The 27,801-nt window shown below is 38.8% G+C and overlaps 1 protein-coding gene across 2 annotated transcripts in view; it reads right to left on the bottom strand.

Moving 5' to 3' along the window:
- Nucleotides 1-27,801, bottom strand: part of LOC117297652 (protein patched homolog 1-like) — a 78,863-nt gene that overhangs the window by 28,986 nt on the left and 22,076 nt on the right. For both annotated transcript variants that reach the window (XM_033780799.1, XM_033780800.1), the window contains exons 4-6: nt 7,817-8,006; nt 6,236-6,305; nt 5,580-5,677 (exon numbers count right to left, since the gene is read on the bottom strand). In XM_033780799.1, the coding sequence (XP_033636690.1) occupies nt 5,580-5,677; nt 6,236-6,305; nt 7,817-8,006 (358 nt within the window). The remainder of the gene's footprint in view (nt 1-5,579; nt 5,678-6,235; nt 6,306-7,816; nt 8,007-27,801) is intronic.

Below are 27,801 nucleotides of genomic sequence, written 5' to 3'. Positions count from 1 at the left end.
TACAGGAAAATGTTGGCCATTGGAAATTGAGGTGATACAAAAATGGAAATAGCTTTAAAAAACTTTATCTAACTTAAAGGAAATTATAAGCAAAACCTGCAGAAAGAAGTTCAACTTTCTGGACTTTCAAAACTTAAATGCATGCCTGCTACCTATTATGTCATGTTATTTACAAACAAACTAAGTCCTTTTGTGCACATTCAATCAGTGTTGAATGAATCAAAAGCTGTGAAAACTTAAAGAATTTTCTCAAAAAGGACCTTCTCTTTAAGATATACATAGTGTACCTAAAGTCGCCTGGTCTGATGGTGTGAGTTCATAGAGTAAGGACGTGAGTTTCACCCTCAAGACCAGTGGGCCCTTGAAGAGTACGGTGCCCAATAACAGTTTATAACAGTCTCTGCTGGAGAACATACTCTCGCCTTGGCCAAATCAGTGTGTGTGGTGTGGGACTAGTATTCTAAACATACCGCACACGTTGACCCTGGTGTGAACAGGCCCTGCCAGTGATTTCACTTCGGAGATATCCCACAATCGGACAGACATGTGGCAAATCTTAATCACTTTGGTCAGATTTCCTTTGTTAATCTTAAAAGTTTAATTTAAATTACAATAACTCAAGAGCATTCCACAAAGCACAACTACTACCCCCCCCCCCCAAAAAAAAAGAAAAAAAAAAAAAGACTTGAAGCAGAGCATTAATTTTAATAAGGGGAAACTAGATTTTTGATACTTACATTTTGCTTAACTTGTGCAAAAATGTACAGTACTAAAAAGGTTAACCATTTTGTTCATTATGCCTATAGCATTGAAGAGGGTGAAATTGTACAAAGTCAAAATGCTGATGAAGACAATGTTTTTGATCTCATGCCCAATTCTTCAACTAAAAATGCTGTTAATGAAACAGATGGTTAGGGGGCCTAATAGTTGCCCCTTTACAAAAATAGCCAAAACAAAAAGGCTGACAACAAATTTAGAACAAACTTTTTTAAGTTGTTGGAGAATTGAATATTCCAACATTTTGATAACCCATGGATCCCTACTTCTTACGAAAATATAAAAAGCATCACTTATTATTATCACAATGTCCTTCACTTTCCAATTCAAATAACAACAATAGCCTTTTATTTGTTTTCAACTTAGGAAAACAAGCTAAATCACATCAAAGGAAAATAACTCAGTTCCCAACCTCCTCACCAAAGAAATCCATCGACACGGGACTCAGGAGACTACAGACGCTAGCTAAGAAAAGATTTTCTCCACCAACAAAGAGCCCCCCAACGAGGGCAAAGTTGTCACCAAGCAAACAGCCCTGCCCCAGAAATGGAGGACCTCGTCGCGCCTAAGGTGCGTCAACAAAAGTTCACCTGACTCCCTTGCTAATTGCCAGGTCAGAGGTCACAAATCAAGGGAGCTCCGAGATATCAATCTAGAGGAACTTGAGGGGTCAAATAAAGGCCTCGACGCTTTCAAAGTACAGAGTACTTCTTGTTCGGGCCCCTCAATCACCTTTAATTTACACCATTCAGTAAATATTGTTATCATGCTGTGGCACCACTGATGTTGTTCACTGCCAACTTGAAAATTTTTTAGTCTGTCAAAAACCTTTCCAATCTATCTTAATTCTCTTGTTATGAACACCCCTGCAAATAAATGAAATTAATCTGCGATACAACTTGGTCGAAAGGGTAGTTGTTCCTCATCATTTGATTTTTTTAAACACATGATTATTTTTGTTTTTGTTTTGTTACTCTCTTTGTTTGTTTTATGCGCCTCGGAATAAGTTTAGTCTTAGATAGATGGCGCTTTATAAGTTTTAATTATTATTATTATTATTATTATTATTATTATTATTATTATTATTATGATTATCTGTTCCAGGTGTATGTTTCTGAATCCTCTGAATCACAAAAAATGGTCTAAAGGGGCTGTATTGTCATGATCAAAGCAGGCGAGTACCAAGGGATTGTTCATCAAGAATGTCAAAGAACAAACCCCCATCCCTCGCCATTGGAAAGAAATTTGGCCTGTTCAATGCATTGAGGCCATGGAGAAATTAACTTAATTATGAATAAATGCTTTACCAGCTGTATGATTGACATCTGGCAGTATGAATGAAATGATTGACAAGTTAATTAGGACCGACCTCATGATGACTTTAACAGACAGCAAGGGTCATGGTCATCTAAGAATAAGTCAAGGCCAAGGGTCATAACACTTGGTTCAGAACTGGGTTAGTTCGCTGCTAATTTGACCATCTTAGGACATGAAGGGCAGCAATATTGTTATAATATTGATTTACTGGGTCACCAAACATTGTGAGTATTTGAACTATGAACTGTGCATATACACGGCCAAGTGTTGGAGTTAAAGATGCAGATTTATTTAAAGGCAGTGGACACTATTGGTAATTACTCAAAATAATTGTTAGCATAGAACCTTACTTGGTAAAGAGTAATGGGGCGAGGTTGATAGTATAAAACATTGTGAGAAACGGCTCCCTCTGAAGTGATGTAGTTTTCGAGAAGTAAGTAATTTTCCACGAATTTGATTTCGAGACCTGATATTTAGAATTTGAGGTCTCGAAATCAAGCATCTGAAAGCACACAACTTCGTGTGACAGAGGTGTTTTTTCTATCATTATTATCTCGCAACTTCGACGACCGATTGAGCTCAAATTTTCACAGGTTTGTTATTTTGTGCATATGTTGAGATGCACCAAGTGAGAAGACTGGTCTTTGACAATTACAAATAGTGTCTGTTGTCTTTAAATGATGTTTTTTATGATCAAATTGCCAGCTGGTGGCCACCTTAAGGTTGTAAGATAAGGAAAAAAAAACTTAAGGATGAGTAAATGCGAAGATTCCTTGCTAAAAAACAGAGTATAATCTTAGTCTATGTGTTCTAGTGTATTTTTAAACTTCATTGCTACATGTACCTACACTACTTGGCATAAGATTTGGAACAAGACAGGCAGAAGTGAGAAAATTCCATGGAATTAAAAATCCTTTCTGACACAAGGCAAGATCAGATTAGACGCCCATGCTAAGTCGCCCATGCTAAGTCCTACATGCCTGAGACCCCCCCCCCCCTTCAACCTCACCCTCGCCTCCCACTTTGCTCTATCCCCACATGAAACCATGTAAAGATCATTCAAACATATCCACCACAGTAGCAAGTAGCCAGCCCCATGTTCAACTCCTAAATGTTATTGCCATCACAAGATGACTTACTGCCAAACTCACATCTGCAAGGTCAGGAGTGCATAGAGTCATCATTAATACCACTTCTAAATGGCTTATGTCATAGATGTCTTCACAAGCCAGGCCTTCCATACCCAAGGCCCCCTGTCAGGGCCCAGGCAGGGAGGGCCCTGCCAGCCTGGGTCAGGGCCTCCCTGGCTACTAGTGATATCAGAAGACCCTCATCCGAACTGGGAACCCAGGCTATGATGTGTGCGAAAAAATATGACTGTTGTCAGTTGTTTTTTGAACCATGTGGGTAGAAAGTAAACATGTGACTGTGGTTTGGAGTCAGCGAGTCTGTATATTTCTGGCTTCTCATGGTAGAACTTGACATGGTAACTATGATAGGAATGATCGTTGATTCCTACACATCAATTGTCTGAAATCTCTAGAAGTAGGTGAAAGTTATACAAACAAAATATTTTTTGGGGGGCAGGCCAACTTGTCAATTTCAGAGAGCCAAACAAAAAAACCATGGGAGAGAAATTCCAAGATTTCCAGTGCTGGATACAAATGTGTCTCTCTCAGAGCAGACTCGACTAAGATAATGATCCGAGAACTTTTCACAGCCCCAGAATTTCGTTTTCAGAATCTTCAGATGATGTGTGTGCATGAGTTTTTGGGGGTGGGTGTGTTGCAAGTTTCAAATAATGATTCAGTGTCTACAAACAATCCAACCTTGCCCTTTCAGAATGACATTAGCTTTTTACAACCATGGATAATTTTAGTTTATTTTAGTTTCGCTTTGAATCTTTCCTCCTTCTCCTCCAAAATAGAGAAAAGGATATAAAAACAACGGGAATGTTCATCACTGTGAAGCATCGGCAATAAAATGTCCACCATCAGACCCTCTTAACATCCCGAGCTTGTTATCCTCTTCAAGAAATCACCCCAAGATTATCCAGTCTTCTTTTGTTTTCTTCTTTTTAGCTGGACAGACCATGGAGCAATAATGGACAGACTTTCTGACTCCACAAGCCCTCACAATCTGGAAGGTCTGGCTATGGTCTGGCCACTGACCAATGTCCAGATGCCTTTAAGTTGCTCATGATTTAACTGAACACTGCAATCAAAACAGGAGGTGCTGGACATTTTGTACCCCAGACCTTTCTTACAAATGCTGTCTCTCTCGGACATTTGTTGACAGCAGTTCTCTCTTGTGAGAGAATTGCAAAGAAGAGAAAAACACAGAAGAGATAATTGCACCAGGTATCTGTAAACAAATTATTTATGTTTGCTAACAATAAACCTTGGGTAACAAAAGAACTGAAATTACTGTTGAATGAAAAAAAAAGAGTTTTCCATTCAGGTACTAAAGAGGATCGTAAGTTGGTACAAAAGAAACTCAAACATAAAATACGGGAATGTAAAAAATTGTATAAGGTTAAGGTTGAAGATATGTTTAAAGCTAACGATACCAAGCTCGCTTGGCAAGGATTACAAACTATGACAGGTTATAAGCCAAAGCCCAAACGTGTTAATGTTGAAAATGAATCTGTGTATGCTAATGATCTTAATGCGTTCTATTGTAGATTTGACCAAACTGACTTCAGTAGTGAACAGACACAGGTGGCTGATCTGGCTCGGTCTTTTCCGACAAATAATCTTAACATTTCAGTTGGGGAAGTACGGAAATTGTTTTGCAAATTAAATTCTCACAAAGCAAAGGGACCGGATGGCGTGAGTTGTAAAGTTTTGAAACTATGTGCTAATCAGTTAGTTTTCCCTTTTTACAAGCTTTTTCTGGCCTCTATCAGTACCGGGAAAGTCCCAGCCCTGTGGAAATGTTCAACTTTGTTCCTATTCCTAAGCGACTCCATGCCAGAGAGATGAACGATCTTCGACCAGTGGCTTTAACATCTGTGCCAATGAAATGTTTAGAAAGGGTTATCATGAATAGGCTCATGCCATCAGTTAACAAATCTTTAGACCAGATGCAATTTGCATATCGTCCCAAAAGAAGCGTAGAAGACGCAGTGCTTACTCTATTAAATGCTGCTTACGAACATTTAGAAAAAGGTGGTACTTATGTTAGAGCCCTCTTTGTTGATTTTTCAGGTGCGTTCAATACAATTCAGCCTCACCTCATGATTAAAAAGCTCCTTGAGGCAGGGAGTAAAAAAGCTATAATCTAACCCAGTGCATGTCTTCAACTTTTTAACTGATTTTTAAACTCCCCCCCCCCTTCCACAAGACAACGTCATACATAGGTCAGTCACTGTACTGATATAAAAACAAATTATTCAGGGTGACAAATATCAAGCCCGTACATATCAAGTTTAACAGAAATAGTTGTTAACACTTTTCAAGAAAACTGAGAAAATTATTACTTACGGAACTTTGACTGGTTCATCCGGGCCCAGAAGCCTTGATCCCTCCCAAAAACAATCCAATGGCGTTACTATTGTACAAGGAATTAATTTACTAATTATCTGTTGACAAAACACAAAGAAAACAATCAGATGTTAGTGACATTCAGAAAATACTTTGAGCCTGTTTTTTTAAGAAAGGGTTTACTTTTGTACTTGTCAAAGACCAGTGTGCTCAATGGGAGACTTTCTGGGACGATAGAGGGCAGCAGACTTACCGGGTAAATCCATTGTTCTCAGAATTATGCGCATGTTCAGAACTACGTAAACAATGGAAATTTACCCGGTATGTCTGCTGCCGCCTAGCATTGGAAAGTCTCCTATTGGTGCGTACCAACATTAAAGGCAAGGCATAAAAACCACATACTTTTGAGAATTTGGGCTCAATTGGTCATTGTAGAATCGTTTATTGGTGGTACCATTCAGTGAGTTTTCAGAAGACTAATCAACTTTGGTTTTGATCATTTCTTCAGAGATGGAGGGTTGTAACGTTCTTCATAAACAAATATTTAAGATTTAAATCATGTAGGCATATTCAATAACACACATTAATAAATAACGAGCAAATCATAAATTAAATTTGTTACAGAAATTATTGTACTGTAATACTTTTAGACTTACAGGATCTATGAAACTATCTTCAAAGGCTGGAAACTCTGTTATAAAACAAACATCTTTGAAACTCCAGTCTCTGCAAAAACAAAAAATCAAAGAAAAAGTTCTAATGAAAAGTCAAATCAAAGTACATTATAGTACAGGCATATAACTTAAGGCTTTCCCTAACTGTTTTCACTCACTGGCTACTCTTTGGTAGTAGGCAATATTTGTTACTCGTTTGCATAAAGTGTTACCAGTCAAAATGTATTGCAAGAATTTGATCAAGTCTCGTCGAGTTTGGTGTATTTTTTTCTTCAGAAACTCAAAAAGTCAAAGTTGTATTTGTATTGTTGTTGTTTTTGTTGCTTTCAAGATGTTGCAAACAAACAAGTAAAATTTGAATTTCACATAATGTAGGGCAGGTCAAATATCGAACAAGTTTACTCAACTCAAACCAGCTTCGGAAACCGATACTGAGCAGATACTACAAATCCGAAGCAATTACCGAGAAGTTATAAACCAATACATTCATCAAATACTTTCGCCATAAACAAAAACATCTCTTAATAAACAAATATCTTGAAACAGTCTCAAGTTTACACAGCTCCCCCTAACCCTCCGTGACCTTTGAACTTTGACTCTTCCTCTCTCCTCCCTTGACCCCGCCGACCTTTTCCATGGGTTCCCAAGGTAGGCATTTTCTATGTAATAGAATTACAGTGTAGGCTGGGGCCACCAACAGCGCTAGCTGCTTTCAAGTGCAGAGCTGCAGTACACTGTGTGTAGTGCTGGACCCACTCCGCTATGGTTTAGCCGGTTGGTGTTACCTTACAAGAACTAACTGGGTCACGTAACATTAACTTGATCCAGGGGTTGGATGAAGCAGGTAAACTGATGAGGCTTTTTTTTTTCTTAATAAGAAGCCACAGTCCTCAGTTTCCGAGAGGCAATTTGAGTGTGGGTTTTAAAGATGTGGTGGTTTGTGTACATGTACAAACTGGGCCCAATTTCATGGAGCTGCTTAAGCACAACATTAGCACAGCATTATATACAGACTAAGTTATTGTTACCAGCCTAAGTACGATGTTAGATGTACAATTTGTGACTCCTATCCTGCTCAATTCTGCTCAATTGGTTATTATCTGCTTCATGAAATTGGGCCCTGGTTGCTTAGTGAACAATCTATAACAGGATTGTCCCCATATGATTTCAGTGGTTTGCCAACAGGACCAGCTAGATTGCCATTTCACTGGTCCATAAATTGTTCACTAGTCCAGAAACAGGAGATGCTTTCTAACAAGTCAGTCGAACCCCTTTGGAGTGAATTTTTGACTTGCCCTCTGGTGTTTTAAGTGGCATTTGGCCAAATGCACCTATCAAGGAAGAACGTTGTCAACGTCTCAACCAAAATTCTTTTTTTTTTTTCTGGCAGAGTGTTCCACGAAAAGGAACCTTCATTTCTTTTAAGATCTCAGTTCTTCTTGCACACAAAAACGATATTAAACAAATTAACAGAAAGAAAGAAACTACAAAACAGGGAGGAAAATATTTGTTCTTACTCCTGTCAAAGCAAACGAGACATCAAGAATGAGAATAAGTACTTACAGGCCATACATGCTGACTTGTACTTGAGTTGCTAAGAACGAGGATCTGACGTGCTGGAGCAGAGCCTCTTGCGTTAAGACGTTTCCCCCGTCTTCTTTGGGAGTCTGTATGATGATCTGATTGGTGATCCCCCATCCCTCTCCCAACGTCTTGGTGGTGTAATCTAACTCTCGTTCCAACCTTCCGCCGACTGAGGAGAAGAAGAAACAAAACAACTTTGAGAATCTGATCCAGCCTTCTGTTGCATCTGTTTTGAAATCTTCAGTAGCCTGATAATGCAGTGATGAAACTAGGGTAAAGATTTGTCTAGGGTGAAGACACACCCCTGGTCGTTGAATGCTGTAGCCTCTGTTTGCATTTTTCTTAAAACCCACTTTTCAGCGTTCTTGTTAAATTGCCATTTAGTGTGATCTGACTTTAGTGTAAACACAAATACATTGTCAGCATGCATGTAGGCCAAACGGAAAGTTTTTAAAACATTGAAATGATCACATACAAATTTATAAAATGTAAATTTTGCTCTGAAAGGTACATATTTCAAATGGGGGAGCCGCACATCAATTGTACTTAACGGTAGCCTACTACCCAACAAATTAAGAAATGGAAATGGTTATAAAACGGGAATAAACCTTTTTAGGATCCAAATATTTTAATGTTGAAAATATCAGTGAATACTGTGGCAGATTCATCCAAGCAAACTTACACAATCTTCATTTAAATTGAACCAATATCAAATGAGACAGAGCCTTTCTCCAGAGAGAAACTTGGATTTTTTAAGTCCGAGACTTGAAGCACAAACTTCTCCTTAAAGTTGGCAAAGCTCCACACAGTTGGCATGATGTGACTTTAAACGTCAAGTAAGGAAACAGGATCCCGACTCATTTTATGCAGAGAGTTTCCAATCCATCTTGGCTGGTACATCAAGCTCTCTTTCTTTCTCCCCTGCCCCAGGGTGAATACAAGGAGTACTGAGCTCGAAGAATTGAAGAGAGAGCAAACGGGGAAGACAGAAACGCAAAGAGAGAAAGAGTCTTATGGGACACCAGGGCCCAGTTGTGAATAGGTCAAGAGCACGCTGGGAATGACAGCTATGTCACAGGCTTCCATCATGAGTGGGGAGGCCACCCCCACTGATGCTGTCACCTGCCTGCTCTAGGGAGAGGAAGTTGAAGCTTGGAGCTGAGGAGGGCCAGAACGCAATTTAAATTTCAGCACTACGAAATTGCGACTGTCATAGTGCTTTTCAATGGGGAATTTTTTTTCTTCATCTAAATCGATTCAAAAAGGGAACCCATAAAAAAAAATCAGGAAAATTTATGAGGATGGCAACTTGTAAGTGCAGAAGAAAAAATTCCCCATCCCCCTTTGACAACAATGCTCGCTTGAGCAGACCCATCTTGATGATGAATAGTGTGGACCTTTGGATTATCTTGTTTGCACAACAGGACAAGATCCGAGATCCCTTTTTGGATGGGATGAAATTGCACCTGCATGTCAATTTCATGAGTTATGAGCAATTCTCATCATTGAGGAGAGCATTGGGTTGGCGAAGATGTACATGACTTTCTACTTTTGTAACAGTCAATTTGGACACAATATTCAATCTTTTGGATTACCGTTTGTTTTGTATCTACATGTCTTACATGAACTTGTTCAGACTCGAGTTTTAGATCCATTACAATGAGTCTTAGATCAACTTAATTTAACTATAGCTCAACACTCAAGTAGAAACTTCAATGAGAGACAAGTAAGTTTGAACAAGCTCCACTTAACAAGGGAACTATTGAAGTCAGATTGTAAGTTTGCCAGTTTTGAAAACATGTTGTTACGGAGGTTGTACTTTATACCTCTTCTTTTTTTTCAAATTTAAATAGGGGCTGAATAGAGGCTCAAAGCCACTATACAACTTGCATGATACAACAGTGTAGTAACCACCCCTAACCACCCCCACTCCCCAAAGCCGACTCCACAGGGCAAAAAGAAGGTCTCAACTCCTAACCATGGTTAATTAGGGTCTGCAATTATACCAACCGTCCATTTGGGTGAAAGGCGTTGCAGTGGTTGAAAAGGCATTGGGATAGGGGGGATTGCCACAACCAATTGTCCTCATTCAATTCAACTGTGGTCATCACAATGAAAACAGGCAATGTAGGTGGCCCTTGATATACACATACATGTGACCATAGTCCTGGATAAACTACATGAAGACAGAGTACCCAAAGTGTCGCAATGGTTTCTTGAGTCTGAGAGTTTGACAAACAGATGGCCCAGTTTCAGGCTAACTAAGTGTCTGCTAAGCAAAAATAAGCTGGATACCAGTCACAGATGATGCATGTTACATGGCACTTTGGCTGGTAACTTTACCGCATTTCAGGGAGCATTGGTTTTCACTCAAATAGTATACACATAATGAATGTTTATGAGTGCAATGGTGCGAATATGTTCATGAGTTGAAAGATGGAATGTTCTATTCAACGAGGCGGAGGCGAGTTGAATGGAACATTCCAGCTTTCAACGAATGAACATATTCGCACCATTGCACGAATGAAAAACATTCATTATTTGTTTTATATAACATCCAAGTAGAACTTTGTCATTTTGATTGAAAGAAACAACTGTCAAAACAAACAATTTCAACTGTAGAAGCCGAATGCTAGTAATTTTACTATGCCTTCTTGCAGTAACACCTGCTGCGTTACCAAAGACACGCGCACGCAGTGATGTTTTTACTCAGCTTTTTCGTTCCATCCGAAAAGTACCATTGCACGCTGGCAGCGTGCCAGCGTGCAATGGTACTTTTCGGATGGAACGAAAAAGCACGGCGAGTGACTCAGCGTGCAATGGTACTTTTATTTGCGATCACGTGACGGACAATCCTCCAATCAAATGGCAAGGATCTGCTTGGGTGTTATATAAAATCAGCTATTCAACGAACCTCTCACAGGATGGTCGGCTGATGTGGTTAACAAAAACTAAAACCAATCTTTCTGAATTGTTGGTAATTTTTTGAAACTTGTCAAAAAATATGCCACACTTGCTTGCTAGTGTCATAGTGATCTATATCTACCACGCGATGCACTTCTGCCCTTCCTTTTCTCAACACCTCCCAAACATATGCAGTCCATCTGGCAAAGGGCTGCTACTGATTGTCCCTTTTTTCATGAACTCTGAAATTACTTGCCCTAACAACCAGAAACTGACCCCATGCCAAGTGACCCAGAAAGCGGTGAGGCTACATGGTTCAGTGTTCGCAGATGTCCAAGGGCTACTTTAGTAAACTATTTCCCCTTTCTCTTCATAAAACAGGTCAAAAATCTCGAGAAACCAAATTAGAAAGCTCTTGTTAATTTGTTGTTGTTCAACCCAACATTATTTAGATTTAAAGGATTCGGGTACTTTTTAAAAATGGCCACAGATTTACATTAAACTTACAGGGTTTGAAGATAATGATAGTGGAAAGCTTCCCATCAAATTTTACTAACTGAGGTTGTGTAGTTTTTGAGAAATGAGTAAAACAAGTCGCAATTTATTTTCGTCTCACGAAGACAAAAATTATTTTAAGCATGTAAAATCCCATTAACCAGTGATAATTTTATATGAAAACCATCATTTATTTTACTCATTTCTCAAAAATTAGAGCACCTCAGTAAGTAAAATTTCAAGGGAAGCTTTCTACTATCATAATCTTTAAACTATACGAGTTTAATGTAAATCTGTGGACATTGTGTTTTGTGTTAGGAAAAAGTACATAGTAGACCCTTTAATCAAAGACTATAAGGATCACCTTTTCAAGAAGTGTGAAGATCAATTAGATAATCAGATTGTTTAACTTTATTTCAGTTAGTTGTTTAATTTCATTTCAGTTAATCTAGTTGTGAATCCAAGGACTCTCAGAATAGTGAACTTAATCACTGTACTAACCACAAACCCAATGGAGAGAAGACGAGGAAGGAAGTTTCTCTAGCATATGTGGGAGGAAAAACTCAAAATAATTATTCCAGGGAAACCCAGGCAATCAGGTAGGGACTGAAGACCAAATCCAAGAAGTGCCAACGACGTGATTCGAACCAGCGGAATCTTAGAGGTTAAAAGCGAGGAAATGTAACACTTCGCCAACAGGACCACCCTCATAGTTATTGTTTTCAAATATTATTTCAATCTTCTCGTTATTTGTAACTTTTTATTATTTAGCCTGTTACCTGAAGAGGGCAAGGTTGGTCCCAATTTAGAAAGAAATGACATTTTCCAAGTCACAGGACAAATGTTGGAAGGGAAATCAAGGCAACAATTGCTCAAAACTCAAGGCTTCTAGAGAAGTTGGCAGCAAGCACGATCACAAAAATGCACATTTTCTTCCTAAAGTAGCTATGCATTGTCCAACAAACAATGTTATTTCATAGGCCTACTCAATTGCCAACCAGATACATAGTTGTACTTCAACTTGCAGGGGGTTTGTGTACATTTTTTTACGACCACAGGGAATAATAAAACAAAAAATTGAGGTCATTGCAAACCCTTGACTATGTTCGCAGACACAGATACAAATGCAGGAGGTTGACAGACTCCATGCACCACCAGAAATGTTAAAATATGGGTTGGACATAATGTGGACTATCTCTGTCTCCCTTTGGTAATTGCTTTATATTTTTTTCAAGATTTTTCAAGAAAATATAAAAAGGCTCCAAGGATATTTTCAAGAAATTCCTGAAAAATAAATCAGAATAAAATCCCAACAAATCACATGATGGGATTGGACAGAATGTGGATTATCTCTGTCTTACCCTTTGGTAATTGCTTTTTACTTATTTCAAGAAAATACAAGATGCTCCATGGAATTTTTTTTGAAAGAAAATCCTGAAATTGGGGAAAATTTTGAAATCTGGAAAAATCCCACCAAATCACATGCCATATGGGTTTGGACATAAAGTGGACTATCTCCGTCTTAAAACTTAGATGATTGCTTTACTTCTTTTCAAAAAAACATAAAAAGACTCAATGATATTTTTTAGAGATATCCTGAAATCAGGGGGAAAAAATAAAAACAAATTACATGCCTGCGACGCAAAATGGTAGCACCTAGCACCCGACCAATTATTTGGTTTGTTTAGCTATAGAAATGCGAAAGAAAGAGGGGTCTTTTTTGAAAAAGACCAATACGGCTTCTCTAGTGTAAGTCTTTTGCAACTTCGCTTCAGTTCCATGGGAAGAAAACAACATGGTAGCACAATTACCCGCCTACTTGGGTGTTCAATAGACTTAACTACAATATGCGCCGACAATAACGGGAGTTACCTACAAAAGGACCAAAAAAGCTCTGTAGTAATTTGGTAAAAACAACCAGAAGATGCAGTTGGGAATGAATTTTTTAGGGGGGGAGGGAGGGATGTCTCTGGCATGTGAAGACAAGGACAGATAATTGGGGGAAGTTTGACTCTCCCGCGGGGCGGGGGGGGGGGAGAAATTAAGCTGGGAAAGTCAAAAGGATTGGAAGATGAAAAAGTCGGGCCAATGAAATTTGGCAAACAAGGAAAGAGCAAATCACAGTCACTTATTCACTGGTTTTGTAGCACGTGTGTAACTAGGTTATACATGTAAATTGTCAAAGATATCCATAATATTTTATGTGACCCAACATATAAAATAAAAACCTGTGAACGTTTATTAAGCTCTATTCAGGATTTTTGCGAAAATTTGAACTTAATGTACACTATGCTAAGTGGCAACCAGTATTGCATACTAACCATAACCAGTGCTGTATTCTACACTGACCAATACATGAGTGTTGTACTATAACCCACAACCAATGCCATCCTTACAATCATGTAGTACACACATAGCCCTTTTCACTCTAACGTACATGTATATAGGGCCTACCTCTTATCCCAATGGAGTACAGCCCTTTGGGAGGGCCCAGAACTTGTTTCACTCCCACTGTTACCACAGCCCATGTTCACACTGTGTTACTATTACACAGAGTTCTGGTTGCAAGAATCCCTCTGGGTTTTACCACTTTACCCATACTTTACTATAAATCATATCCAAGTAATGCTAATTAACCAGCACTATCTACCATCCCTTAAAACCAGCAAGTTCCCTGTAAATAAAAATAATCTAAACTCGTCTCAGGGTCCAAAATCACCAAAAACCAAACCAGTTTACTGAAAGTCTCCTAACGGAATCTGAACACACAGCCCCCCCCCCCAAAAAAAAAGCCCCACTGAAACTATACCCCTGGAGGTATTCCGAGAGACATCAAGTTATCCTATGTTCAAACCACAACCAAGAAAGTCAAAGAAGAGACACAGGGGAATTTGTCTTCCCTTGTCATCTCCGACTTCAGCAGCACCTTCTGATTTCCATGGAGTCAAGCTCCATGACTCCAGGCACTACTCCTATTCTCACAGCATCAACCCAGGGTGGTCAATTCTCTTCCTAACCTCCCCCCACACCTCCCCAACAAAACGCAATTATCTCCCCCCCCCCCCACCACACTTTTTCGGTTAGGGTTTTTGAGAATACAACACTATAAAATGACAGGAAGAAAGATGCTTTTATTGTTTCTTTGTTACTTTTTTTAACGGCTGGTTTGTCCCAAGGTTTTTTATCCTTCAGATGGCACAACAGCACTTCTTTATTTGAGAAACTCACCTGTATACTAGAACACAGATGGTAAAGCAGGCTTGTTCCTATTTTTCTTTCTTTATTGCTCTAAGACATACATGCCTGTGTTCAACAGGTTTATTTTCACACCTGTATACAGCATTCCTTTCCCTCCCAAAATGCCAGATTTGAAAATAGACAGACACCTTGATAACTCCAGGCTCATCAGTGCATACCTTGAGCATCTATTGCATAATGCTACAGAACAAAAAGTAACAATGGTCACCACTATTGGAAAGGCACTTTTTATTCATAAAATGGAACAAGTGCAACAAGTTTTTTTTAAAGGTATCACAGGATTTATAGAGCTGACAAAATAAATGCAGACAGTGTTCGTGTTGTGTGTGATCAAGCATGAAATAAAAACCTGTGAAAATTTGGGTTGAATCTGTTGTGCGAGTTAGCAGAAAATTGTGGAAAACCATGCACATTTTTAGCAAGTACCATGTCCTTAATTTCGGTTGTAACAACCGAAATTAGCTCTTACAGTTTTTGTTGTTGGAGTTTATGTATTTTCAGATACAGTTTTCTCAAAAGACTTCATTTTTAGAAACATTTCACACTAAAGAAACAATGATTTTCAGCTTAAACAATCCTGCACAATAGCCTTTAAACAAAGAAGGTGGAAGGGTGACAAAAAGCTGGATCCGGAAAATGAGGTTGAAAATCAGAGGAGCAATTTGCAAGGCTGGTTTCGGAATTAAGAAAGTCGAAAGTCGAGACAAAACAGGAAATTAACTTAGACAAGATGAAGAGTTCACAGATGATGTTTTTGGAGGGTGGTTGGGGACTGGGGATCTTTAAAAGCACTGGACACTATTGGTATTTACTCAAAATGTTTTTTAGCATAACCTTACTTGGTAACGAGAATGGAGAGCTGTTAATAGTATAAAATATTGTGAGAAACAGTTCCCTCTGAAGTAACGTAGTTTTTGAGAAAGAAGTAAAATATTTGAAATTAGTTTCAAGACCTCAGAATTAGATTTGGATCCTGAAATCAAGAATTTGAAAGCACACATTTTTGTGTGACAAGGGTGCTTTTTCTTCCATTATTATCTCGGAACTCAATGACCAATTGAGTTCAAATTTTCACAGGTTTGTTATTTTATGCATATGTTGAGATACACCAAGTGAGAAGACTGTTCTTTGACAATTACCAAAGGTGTCCAGTGTCTTTAAAAGGTGAAGTAGTAGTATCAGACATTTGAAATGTTACACCCAGATAATTGGTCAGAAGCGGTTGACACATTCACATTCATGTTTGTTTAACATAAGACGGTAAACCTCCACATTTTGTATACATGTAGCTATGAAATAAATACTATAAACCATAAATGACCACCACTTAAAGCCATTGGACACCTTCTGAACAGAACGAAAATTAAAAGTTCACAGATTTACAAGTAACTTACAGGGTTTACAGAAGGTAATGGTAAAAGACTTCCCTTGAAATATTATTCCATAAAATGCTTTACTTTTTGAGAAAACATTAAGAAAAATAATCAATTCTCGATATCGAGAATAAGGAACTTATTTTAAACACATGTCAGGATACGGCGAAACGTGCGGAAACAAGGGTGGGTTTTCCCATTAATTTCTCCTAATTTAGCCTTAATTTTTACTGGTTTGTTGATTTATATATTAGTTGTAATACACAAAGTGTGGGCCTTTGGAAAATACTGTTTACCGATGTTGTGCTTTAAAAGACAACAAAGCAGAAACCTAAAACACCGACGAGATTTTATGTTTTGGCAAGAGTAAATTCATCACCCATTCCACCATCCGAAGGCCCCTCTCCTAACAAAAACTCTGTTCAGAATAAATAATAAGAAGCACACATAAACAGGGCAAGATGGTGGCATTAAGCTAGACAGAGGGGCCCCCTGTTCTCCTCCAGCAAGATAAATATACATATAACTGTCAGAACAGAGTTTCTCTGAATTGAAACCCCATGAATAGTGAATGCATAGTATATGCCATTCGGACTCCAGAAGAGAAAACATCAAAGGGGGAAAGAATGAGAGAGCAGGGGGGAGTATAACCGTACAAATTACACACCCCATACCTAGCCTTAATTATTGTTAACACGCAAAAAAACGCCAGTCACAATTAAACATGGTTTTTATCCGGGGTAGCAAATCACCGGGGTAGCAAATCAGCGGGGGAACAATTGTCGCTGCCCATTCAGCACAGGTTGGCTTCGCAGGGAGAAACAGCCCCCGTCCAAAGAGAGAGTCCTCTGGCCCTTTCAGACCTCTTTAGCTCCAGCACACAACAGACACACTCACAATGGCTGACATTCTTCTCCAAGACTTCAGGCTTTTCTTCATGGGCTACTCCGCAAATTCTTCAAACACAAAAGCCGCTGAATGAAAAGGGGGTGGTAAAGTATCATGATGCCACATTCCAGTCTTGGATTGGGGGGGGGTAGAAAGAGGTAGAGGGTTAAGCACAGGTTTCAAGTAGGCTGGCAGTTTCTTCAATGACTAGACAATCATTCTGCCGTCTCATTATCCCGTTTTGGCCATCTTGTTTGGTTTTTCGTATTCTTCTTTCTTGTGATGTGTTTACCGGAGTAAGGCTGACACCTGGTTTATTTGGTCAACTGAGGATTTTTTCTCAACACCGCAATCAGTTCGGTCCCGTCGTCCCTTTCTGTAGCTATTACTTAAACAGACAGATCAACAATGGATTGCGGCGACTTACATCCTCACCTATTCCTCCTCAACCACTGCAGATCAAATCTTCAAATTACAGGGAAAGTGTATCCTTGTTTATCAGTAGAGACAAACAATTCAAATACTTAAGTTTTCAGTACACAGACCATAGGCCTTCAACCAATCTGTAAATAGTTCTCCATAACTCCAGGATTTGCCCTGCTATTTTTAGGGTCTAGCCAGCTGGACAAGTAAGCTTGTCATTTCTCTAGTCTGTCAGCTTTTTCACTCTGTCAATATTTTTATGTTTTCATCTAAATCGTTTTCAGTTGCGTTTGCATGCCTGGAAATAAACCAAAGACCCAACAAAGAGGCAAGGCAGAACGTGGCATCTGTTGCCCTTGTCTTTTCGCCCTGCTGCCCCTTCAAAAGTATCTAACAGACTTTAGGATTTTGAACAAATAGTAGTTGCCAGCTTGGTGTTTATATCCCTTTGGAGTTTGCCGAGTTCCTTTGATGGGAAGATCATTCAATTAAACATACAAACAAAGTACTGTCCAGTGAAAAAGGTCTTTTTAGGGTAAAAATTGTTGTCTATAGTTACTGAGTCACAATTTCTTGATTTGTGTAATTTATAATCATAGACGTTAAACCAATGTTTGTATGAGAGAGATTGGCTGTTGCCAGCTTGGTGTTTATATCCCTTTGGAGTTTGCCGAGTTCATTTGATAAGGTTTATCGCGAATAGCAAAATATCAAGAGAGGGCGCTGTTGAACCCACACAAAGGTATAGGCGTTGCGTGCTTGAGGCGTAGAAACTGTATAGAAACCGCCCCATATTCATTCCCACAATGCATTGTGTTTCTGAATCGCGATAAACCTTATGGGAAGATCATTCAAATCAACAAACAAACAAACAGCAAACAAAGTACTGTCCAATGAAAAAGGTCTTTACAGGGTCACTTTCCCCTGTCTTCCTCAAAGATGGTTTCTTCACAGCAAGCAAGCATGATGCAAGCTTTCAGCACTGATCACCACCCATGGAGACAGGTTCCTGGTTGAGAGTTAAGAGCCCCCATCCATCATGGGTCCTACTATAAACATTTCACCTCTCCATTACAAACAAACCTTGTGCATGCAGAGACAAACTGCTGCCTGTTGGCCTCCAAGACCAAACTCCCTACCTCCCTTCTGCAAACAAGACATTTCCTTCCAAAAAGGAAAAAAAAAACCTGAACAGGGGGAGTTTAAAGGGAATGTATAAGTTTGGTAATGCGAACCATTCGATTGTTTCAATCCTTTAAGTATAACTATTTGCAGATAAGCCTTTTATACCATAAAACTAACCTGTGAAAATTTCATTTCAAAAGGTTGTAGTGTTTTTGAGATAATATTGCCGAAAAGCTTGGAGCAGTTTTGTCCATGCAGAATGAATAATCTGCAATCAGAATACATACTCTGGGAAACGTTACTGTCAGTAGCGCTTCTAATCTCAGATCCAAATTTTAAGGGAATCAAAAGTAATATCTTTTTCCATAACCGCAGTATACTAAAAATGAAAAGTTTCTCAAAATGCATTCATGACTGATCCTCAGGTGTCTTAAAGACATTGGACACTATTGTTAATTGTCAAAGACCAGTATTCTCACTTGATGTATCTCAACATATACATTAAATAACAAACCTGTGAAAATTTGAGCTCAATTGGTCATCGAAGTTGTGAGAAAATGATGAAAGAAAAAACACCCTTGTCACACGAAGTTGTGTGCTTTCAGATGCTTGATTTCGAGACCTCAAATTCTAAATCCGAGGTCAAAATCAAATTCGTGGAAATAACTTCTTTCTTGAAAACTACATCACTTCAGAGGAAGCGGTTTCTCACAATGTTTTATACTATCAACCTCTCCCCATTACTCGTTACCAAGTAAGGTTTTATGCACATTACCAATAGTGTTCACTACCTTCAACTGGTATTTGGCCAGCAGACCACTGTTGGCCCTGGCGACTAGAACAACATGTAAAAATAACAAATATGCATCTCTGTTACAGCAAGGTTTGAAATACTGAAGAAATTCAATGAAATCTAAGTAATCGGGAATTTATGTTCCCTTTCCTAGTATCAACATCACTTCATGTGCAACAAATAAGTTGTGTTCAATCGTCCATTGAGAAAAAAAAATATCTATTGCAAACAACTGTCCATTGTATCTTTTCTCTATGATTATAAAAAGTTGTGTTCAATCGTCCATTGAGAAAAAAAAAATATCTATTGCAAACAACTGTCCATTGTATCTTTTCTCTATGATTATTATATGAACAAGAAGTGAAGAGGGGAGGCAAGAAGGTATTTCTAACACTCATTTGCCAGCAGGTGAAGTTAGGGAAATCAATTGGGTTATATAACACCTAATCTTTTGAAGGCAAGGTGTGAAATCGCCCCCTAGGCTAATTCAAAACAAGCACAACTGATTTAAATATTCAAATATTGGGGGGGGGGTGGTGGTCAAACTTTAAAGGTGCACAACTGAACAGGGTTAAATGTGTAAAAATTCCCTCAGTCTCAATAAGGACACATTTTAGGTCAATGGTACACGTAAGAGCACTCACCACTATAAAAGCAACCCAAACTGTTCACTTATTTTTCAGACACTATTCCTCTGAAGAATTACGCCTGAAGGTTTCTGGAAAAACTTAGTAACCTTCTACCTGGTTCTTAAACTCTAAAACACTCTCAAAATTCTTCCTGGAGAATTTAAGAATTGCCCCCAAAAATGTTGAACTTAATTTTGTCAAAGAACTGCTCATGGAAACAGATGCAGACAATCTACTTGATAAACAAAACTTGAAAAATAAAGTTGTTCATAAAGTTGTCCAGAGGACACAACGGTTATTCCCGCAAACCAAGTGTTTTTCATCACTTTTTATCAGTAGTCCTCCTACAATGAATGTACAAACAAAAGTTTCTGTTCGGTTTTCTGACATCACTTCAGAAAACTAAAAGATGCAAATATAACAGGTAACTCTCGTTACAATAACATCCCTGGAACGTGCCATAATTGCCTCTTTATTTACAGAAACATTGTTATTTAATGTTAGAGCGAAAGAAAGGAACGCAGAGCAGAAAATAGATTCGGGACTTCAGAGTTCAAGCAGAACCTCTTCAAAACAGTGCTAATTTAATTAAAGACACTTGACACTATTGGTAATTTTCAAAGACTAGTCTTCACAGATGGTGTATCTCAGCATAATATGCATAAAATAACAAACCTGTGAAAGTTTGAGCTCAATCGGTCGTCGAAGCTGGAAATAATAATGAAGATAAAAACACCCTTGTCGCACCACAAAGTTCGAAGTTGAGTGCTTTCAGATGCTTGAATTCGAGACCTCAAATTCTAAATCTGAGGTCTCAAAACAAAGTTTGTGGAAAATTACTTCTTTCTTGAAAACTACGTCGCTTCAGAGTGAGCTGTTTCTCGCGATGTTTTTTACTATCAACTTCTCCCCATTACTCGTTACAAAGAAAGGTTTTATGATAACAATTATTTTGAGTAATTCGCAATAGTGTCCACTGCCTTTAAGGCTGGACTGTGAATTTTAACATGAATACTCTCCATCCTACCCTACCTCCATGATCCCGCCCAACCCCCTTTCCACTACCAACTACTCCCTTCTACAAGATTGTTAAGGGTTTTGGGTCCAAGGGTGCGCCTTTAAAATCGGAAATCTCAGTCCCCACATGCCCACAGCCTCCGAGTGTAAACAATGTAGCATGGGGCTACATTCCAGGACAGCTTGAGCCCAATGCTCACTCATCGGTAGGGGTTCTTGTGATTTAAGTTGGGAAATAATCACAAGAAAATACAGCAGGAACTGTGGCCTGTTACTCTAAACAAGTCTTAAGCCTCTGCTTCCTCTTTAGCTGCTAGCCATATTTGGGCAAGCGGGTTGTAATCACAGAGGTGTAATCAACATCAGAAGTAGAGCGGAGTTCCTCCTCAAGAAACTCGGAAGTTGAGGAGGGTGATGATATTTTTTCCCTCTTTCTTGTAAATAGTGAGAGTCAGTTCTGACCCCCAAAACAGTGATCCAGACCTGCACAGGAACACTGAAAATCTATTAAAACACTGAAATCATAGCAATTCCACTTGTTGATTGATAACCCTTTGAGTTATTAATTCCAAGGAGCTTTTCGGAACATTTTTTAAAACATTTTAGAACAGTATCCTCAGTGGTTCAGAAATAGATCAAAGAGCATGACTTATTTCATTTTGAGAATCACCCCGCTGGTTTGGTTTACTAAGCATAATTATTTAAATAAATCTGAATTCAGATAAGTCTGACATTTCATATCCCTGTTACAAGACATAGTAAAGACTTAGCAATTATAAAAATAAAAAGATTTAACTGATCATTTTCGATCCTAAACCTCGCTGACTAATACATGAAGCTCCTACCACCACAATTCATACCATCATACCAAATCATACCATCGCCACAAAAATCCATCAGAAATGCTGCAAACTAATGTACTAGGACTTTGCAACATACATGATTGAAAACTTAACAAAAATCAACTTTCTATTTTCAATCCTAAAACTCTCTAACCATTAATGTCTTACAATTACGAATCCTCCAGACTGAAATGTGTATCCATCTAAAATACTTTTGAACATGAGGCAACAGACTTTGAAGGCGGGCCATCATTGTGTTGTTTGAATGATGCAACCTTCATATTTTTAACTCTTGTTACAACTTGACAAACTTTGCACCTTACCCCTAAGTTTGATTAAAGACAATGGGCACTATTGGTAGTTGTCGAAGACCAGTTTTCTTACCTTGGTGTATCTCAACATATGCATAAAATAACAATATGAACATTTGAGCTTGTTTGGTCGTCGGAGTGGCGAGATAACTATGAAAGGAAAAAACACCCTTGTCACACAAAGTTGTGTGCTCTCAGATGCTTAATTTCAAGACCTCAAATTCTAGATCTGAGGTCCCGAAATCAAATTCGTGGAAAGCTACTTCTTTCTCAAAAACTATCACTTCAGAGGGAGCTGTTTCTCACGATGTTTTATACTATCAACCTCTCCCCATTAATCGTTACCAAGTAAGGTTTTATGCTAATAAATATTTTGAGTAAGTACCAATAGTGTCCACTGCCTTTAAGTTAAGAAAGGTTTGTTGTATGCTGTACTTCAGTGTACAACTAGCAGACGATGGCTGGTACTGAATTTACTCCTTCACAAACAGACAGTATCTTTAACGTTGTTACAGCACTGGAGTTGAGAATAGTTCAAAGTTATCATAATGCAAACAAATTGGAAGCTCATTTACCTAATATGAAACCAAGCGGTGAGAAATGCATGCAACCGACCAGGACCCAATTTCATAGAGCTGCTAAGCACGAAAGTTTGCTTAGCATGCAATTTTCTTCCTTGGTAAAAACAGGATTACCAACCGAATTTCCATTTTGTTGCATTTCCTAGTTACTTGTATTCAGCTGTTGTATGGATTGGTTGTCTTGAAAATCACGTAGAATTTTGGTTGGGAAATCCTGTTTTTATATAGGCAAACATTTCATGCTAAGCAAATTTTTGTGCTTAGCAGCTCTATGAAATTCTGGACCCAGGCTATATCAGTGAGAAACAGAAGACCATGTTAGCAGCAAATGAGTCAACTACAAAATATCCATTGAACTATCATGAAATTTAATACAAGATTTAGACACTTGGATGCTTGGATTGAGTTTACTCATATTTTACTCATATTTTTATTTTACAGATATTACTAAGAGTAACCATGGAGTTGGTGTAAGGCACCTTCGATATTGTAGCTTCAGCCGGCCTCAGGTCGACCTTATTACAACAAAAACAGTCGGCGACTGACTTTTCAGGATCACACTGCGCTTGAGCTTAGACCATCGGAAAACTTTTCACTCAGCAACTATTTACGACCTGAGCAGAACTGAGATGATTTTAAGACAATCTAAAACAGTCGCCGCTCGAAAAAAAATTACAGTTGCAAGAGTAGAACAATTTCAACTTGTACGACGTGATCCTGACGGTCGGGAACCAATCGCAGGTGCACAATTTCTCAGTTGTTGTGACCAGAACATATTTTGTCTGCGCGTTGCCTTTGTTGCGGGCGCAAGAAAACGGTAGGTCGACCTGAGGTCGACTTAAGAGATTTCTTACAACATGTGGATTTTGAACTTTCACTGTGTCCAAAGACCACCAATTTATTTCCCCATCGACTCATGAAAGAACAGGATTTTGAGTCCTGGACACTCTCACTGTTTTTTCCTAGGAGTGGTTCCCCCTGTAGCCAATCTATGTTATGACAAGACACTGTGGTTGGCTTTAGACCCACAGCAAAGTTCTGCATACTCTTCTCAGTGTGCAGTAATAAAAACGACTTCAGATTTAGGGGGAAAATACAAGAGCAGGAATTTCGGTCATTTCCATGAGAGTGGAGTGCCTAACAGTTGACCCACTGAGTTTTTTGTGTTGAACTGTCTGATAATAAGCCATACAAAGATCATTTGGAAACTGTTTATAACTTCTTAACTTGCATTTCAATACACCATCTCTTCTTAGCAGAGATATCACAAACGTTTATAAACCCAAGTTTACTTTTGGGGGGGGGGGGGGGCCATATTGGACTTTTGCAAGTTATGCAAGTTTGCATAGTGGGAAGTCTTAGGAATGTTAAGAATGATGTTTAGGAGACCTCACACAAATTCACTGCTGGCAACACAAATTCTGTTCCTTTTCTTGATCATAGGTCTAGATTAAGGTCTACAAGGAGGGTCTATATACAATATGGTAAATGGCCAGGGTAACACCTTGAAAAGATGCTTAGCTGCTAAGTGATCCGCTAAGCAGTAATCAGAATGGGACCAGTTTTATGAGCAATGTGCATCACCTGGCATTTCAATTGGGTCCCCACTTTGAGTCTAAACAAGATCTGTCTCATTAACAAGTTTGTGTCACTCTTCTTCTTTTTTTTTAATTAAAAACCCAAATGGTCCATCAGTCTTCTTTTTGATGATGAATCAAACTTTCATTTTTACCAGAACTGTTGTTTCACCAAAACAATTTTTTGTTTGTTTGATAGAAATTAAATATAGAAATTAAATACTGTACTCAAAATAATGTGAATAATTCAGTAAAACCCAGCAAAATGCAAAGCCTCTCTCAACTTTTCACAGAGTTCCTACGACTGAAAATGCAAGATTTTCCAGCCCAGTGGAAAAAGCTACAGAACTGAAGTCGGAAATATTTCTGTTCAATGTTTAATGGATAACAAGAAAGAGCGAGAGAAAATAAGCCCAGAAAAAATGCAGAGAAAAAAGGACCCTTGAAAGGTATTGACTAATCCCTTTTTTGTTGGTCAATTGTGAGGAAAACGGAGTTGAGTTAAAGAATGAACAAAGAGAGTTGGAGCAAGGAAAAGAGATTTTAATTGTCGGGGCTTAGGGGGTGAATTAGCTGATAAGTTCCATTTAGCCGGTATCACGCAGGAATCCCACTACAGTCAAAGGGGGATACCAATCATTGGTGTTTGTGTAAGATGTCGAAAAACATCTTATACCAACAGCATTAGTCCGCCGGCCGAACAACGACAGTCTTGAAGGCTGTGTAGTTCCACATAGCGAACAAGACAGGAGTGACAAAGCGCTATATTTACTTAAGACTGCCAAAAAGACTGTACTTAAATCGTCTCTATTCTGTGTCTAATTTACACAACAGTTTTTCTTCTTTGCAGGCCAGGGACTTCGCTGACGCAGGTTGCTTCTCGGGGACCGGTTTCCAAACAGATATCCTTGTTGGGCAATCAAATCTTTTAAAACTTTGCTTTCTTTTTTTTCTTGACACTTTTAGAGCTTTCTCCTGCGCACCTTTAGAATTTGGAGCAAACAGGTGCCATAAAGACGATTTAATGGACAACTTTTTGATGACTCACTTTAGTCTAAAGAAAAGAAACACAACTTCTTGACTACTATAGAAATTCAAAATCTAAGACCATCAGGGTTGTTTTTCGTAAGATTTGACTGCAATTCAAACCGTGATTTAACCCTGAAAAGTTGCAACACAATAATCGTCTCATTTTCATGGTTACAGATATTCTCTCAAAACTAAAGACAAAAACCCCGAATGTGAAAGTCAAACACAACATGGTTTTGCTTTGTGAAAATACACATGACAGAACAGCAAGGTTTTAGCCAGCTTTTGGTATAGAGTGTATCAAAAGTTGCTGGAAATTCTATAAGGAGTGTCGAAACTGTTGAATACATTCACATGTAAATGACAGAAAAAGCAGGGTGTCCAAATTTAAAACAGTGTGTCCAAAAGACATCCAGACATCCCTCTACCTGACACTCTAATAGGTATTATATAACACTTAGTCCTTGGGGAAAAGGAACAAATTATTCTCTACCAGGAGGGATGACCTACATGTACACATGATTAGAAGTTTTTTACAGAATTTTCTGTCAATTTTTAAAATAAGTGTTTTATCTTGTCATTTGCAAGGGTATCATACCTTCAGCGACAGCATTCTCCCTTAATAGTGGTTCGCTGGCCAATTGCCAGTTAAAACACAGAGGACCAGTCAGAATTCACTCTAAGTAGTCTGACTGGCAGTTCAGTTTAAAAAGCTTTCCTATGAATGATCATTTGAAATACATGTATGGATCAGTGAAAAAGCTGACAGACCACACCAGTGAAATGCAAAGCTAACTGATCCCTGCTTGCTAATCACTAACAATCAGGGCAAACCCTGCCTGGTATGCCTGGTAGAAACTTATTTATTTCACGCAACTCAGCTGTGGAAAGAGGCGTTTGTTTTTAAACCCCACTACAAAGCTGTCGAATTTGAAGACAGCATCTCCAACATGTTTACTGAGAACGAAACCCTGTTTAGACATCCTTTTATCTACCAAGGCAGTGGGCCATGTCCCAGGGGAAACAGTAACACTGATAGAGCACAAAAGACTCCAAATGATGCCCTAATTACAGGAAGACCCCAAAACAAAGTCCTTCAAATGCTTTCTTCATCCTCATTCCTCCGCCTCGAATTTCTGATTCAACGCTCTCTCTTTCAAAAGAGACGACAAGAAAGCCAGTATCTTCCTTTCCGTAAAAAACAAAACTGGTTAAGCGGGGCAGCGCACATTCATTGAGATTCCACAATGGACTATTAAAGTAACTCGAGCACGCCTTGAGCATGTCTTAGGTTTTTTTTCTTCTCACCAATTTCTTTCCATCCAGCAGAATGTGGTTTTAAAAGACTCTAGTCAGGGAATTGCAAATACCTCCTCCTATTTTCACTTTTCCGTTTTTCATTACGTTTGGGGGAAGTGGGGGCGCAACTCTGCAACACAATACGCTGCCGGCTAATGGGTTCACAGCCAGAGCCTTGGCTGCTACCAGAGCTGTCCCAACCTATTACCATTCTCAAATGTTTAACCGGAGATTGCTTGCCAACCCCATGTTGGGCTCTCTGGAGGAACGAGTAGGGTTTATAAAGAAGGGGAGCGGAGAAAATGTCAGGTTTGGCTGCCGATTGTTTTCACACTAGATGAAGGTGGAATTATCCGACACCAAGACAAATCCAGGCAGAATTGGCGTGTTGTTTTTATCAATTACGACCCTGTGAAGATATTATCCTTGTTTTATTGTAAAAACCAGAAGAAAAAGGAGGAAAAAATGAGAAAGGAACTACAAAACAACTCAAGGGTGTTATACAAATAACCAAATCAAAACACAAAACGCTGCTGGGGGACTCTTCGTTAACTCAAACCCATTTTTGTCTGTCCAACTTCGTCAAATTAAATTGCTTCCATCTCAAGGCCCTGACACATAAAAAGACGTATGAAAAGTCTCTCAAGTCCAAAATGTGAGGAGAAAAAAAAACCCAGAAATCCACAGATCGCGTACTCTTACTCATAGTTGGGGCAGAATTACGTTTTAAGTTTTTGAATGTTTATAATTCACAGACACAGAGAAGTGTGCATGGAAACTCTTCGGAAATATTACAGTTAAGTTCAACAAATATAACACCTCTTGCAGGTAAGTCCAGCACTTTAAGATACTTATTTTTCACCATTCATGAGCACGGAAAATGTGCTTGGAAATACTTCCGAAATATTACGGTCAAGTCAAACAAATATAACGTTGCAGATAAGTCTTGTACTTCAAGATTAGCAAAAGTTTACTTATTTTGTCACTATTCAAAATAAGCACGAAAAGTGTGCATGAAAACACTTCCGAAATATTACGGTCAAGTCAAATACGAAAGCCAAGTCCAGCAATTCTCCAGATTATTGAGTAGTTTTTTTTCCTTTTTTTTTTTTTTTTTACAATTCATCAAGGCACGGAAAGTGTGCATGAAACTAGGCTAATTGTATTCAGTTACCCAGATGAAAAGAGAAAATTATGGCTCAATAAACAGCCTTGGGGAGCAGAAAATCCACTTGATAAGCATCTTTAGCCTCTGGCAGTGCCAGGCCATGGCATGCTTGGTGCAGGCAGTGGGTGGCTTAAGGTGTGCCTTCTTTTTCTCACTGGATTGTGTATTGACCTGAGCACTTGATACAATCCAATGTATGCACAGTGCCCACATACAAAGCCGTTCTTCACACATGTAATGAGTTTACACACA

Source organism: Asterias rubens, chromosome 12 (genome assembly GCF_902459465.1).
Source record: "Asterias rubens chromosome 12, eAstRub1.3, whole genome shotgun sequence".
Classification (NCBI taxonomy): Eukaryota; Metazoa; Echinodermata; class Asteroidea; order Forcipulatida; family Asteriidae; genus Asterias; species Asterias rubens.
Note: the sequence above shows the minus strand (reverse complement) of the source record. Positions and strands in the feature narration are given on the sequence as shown.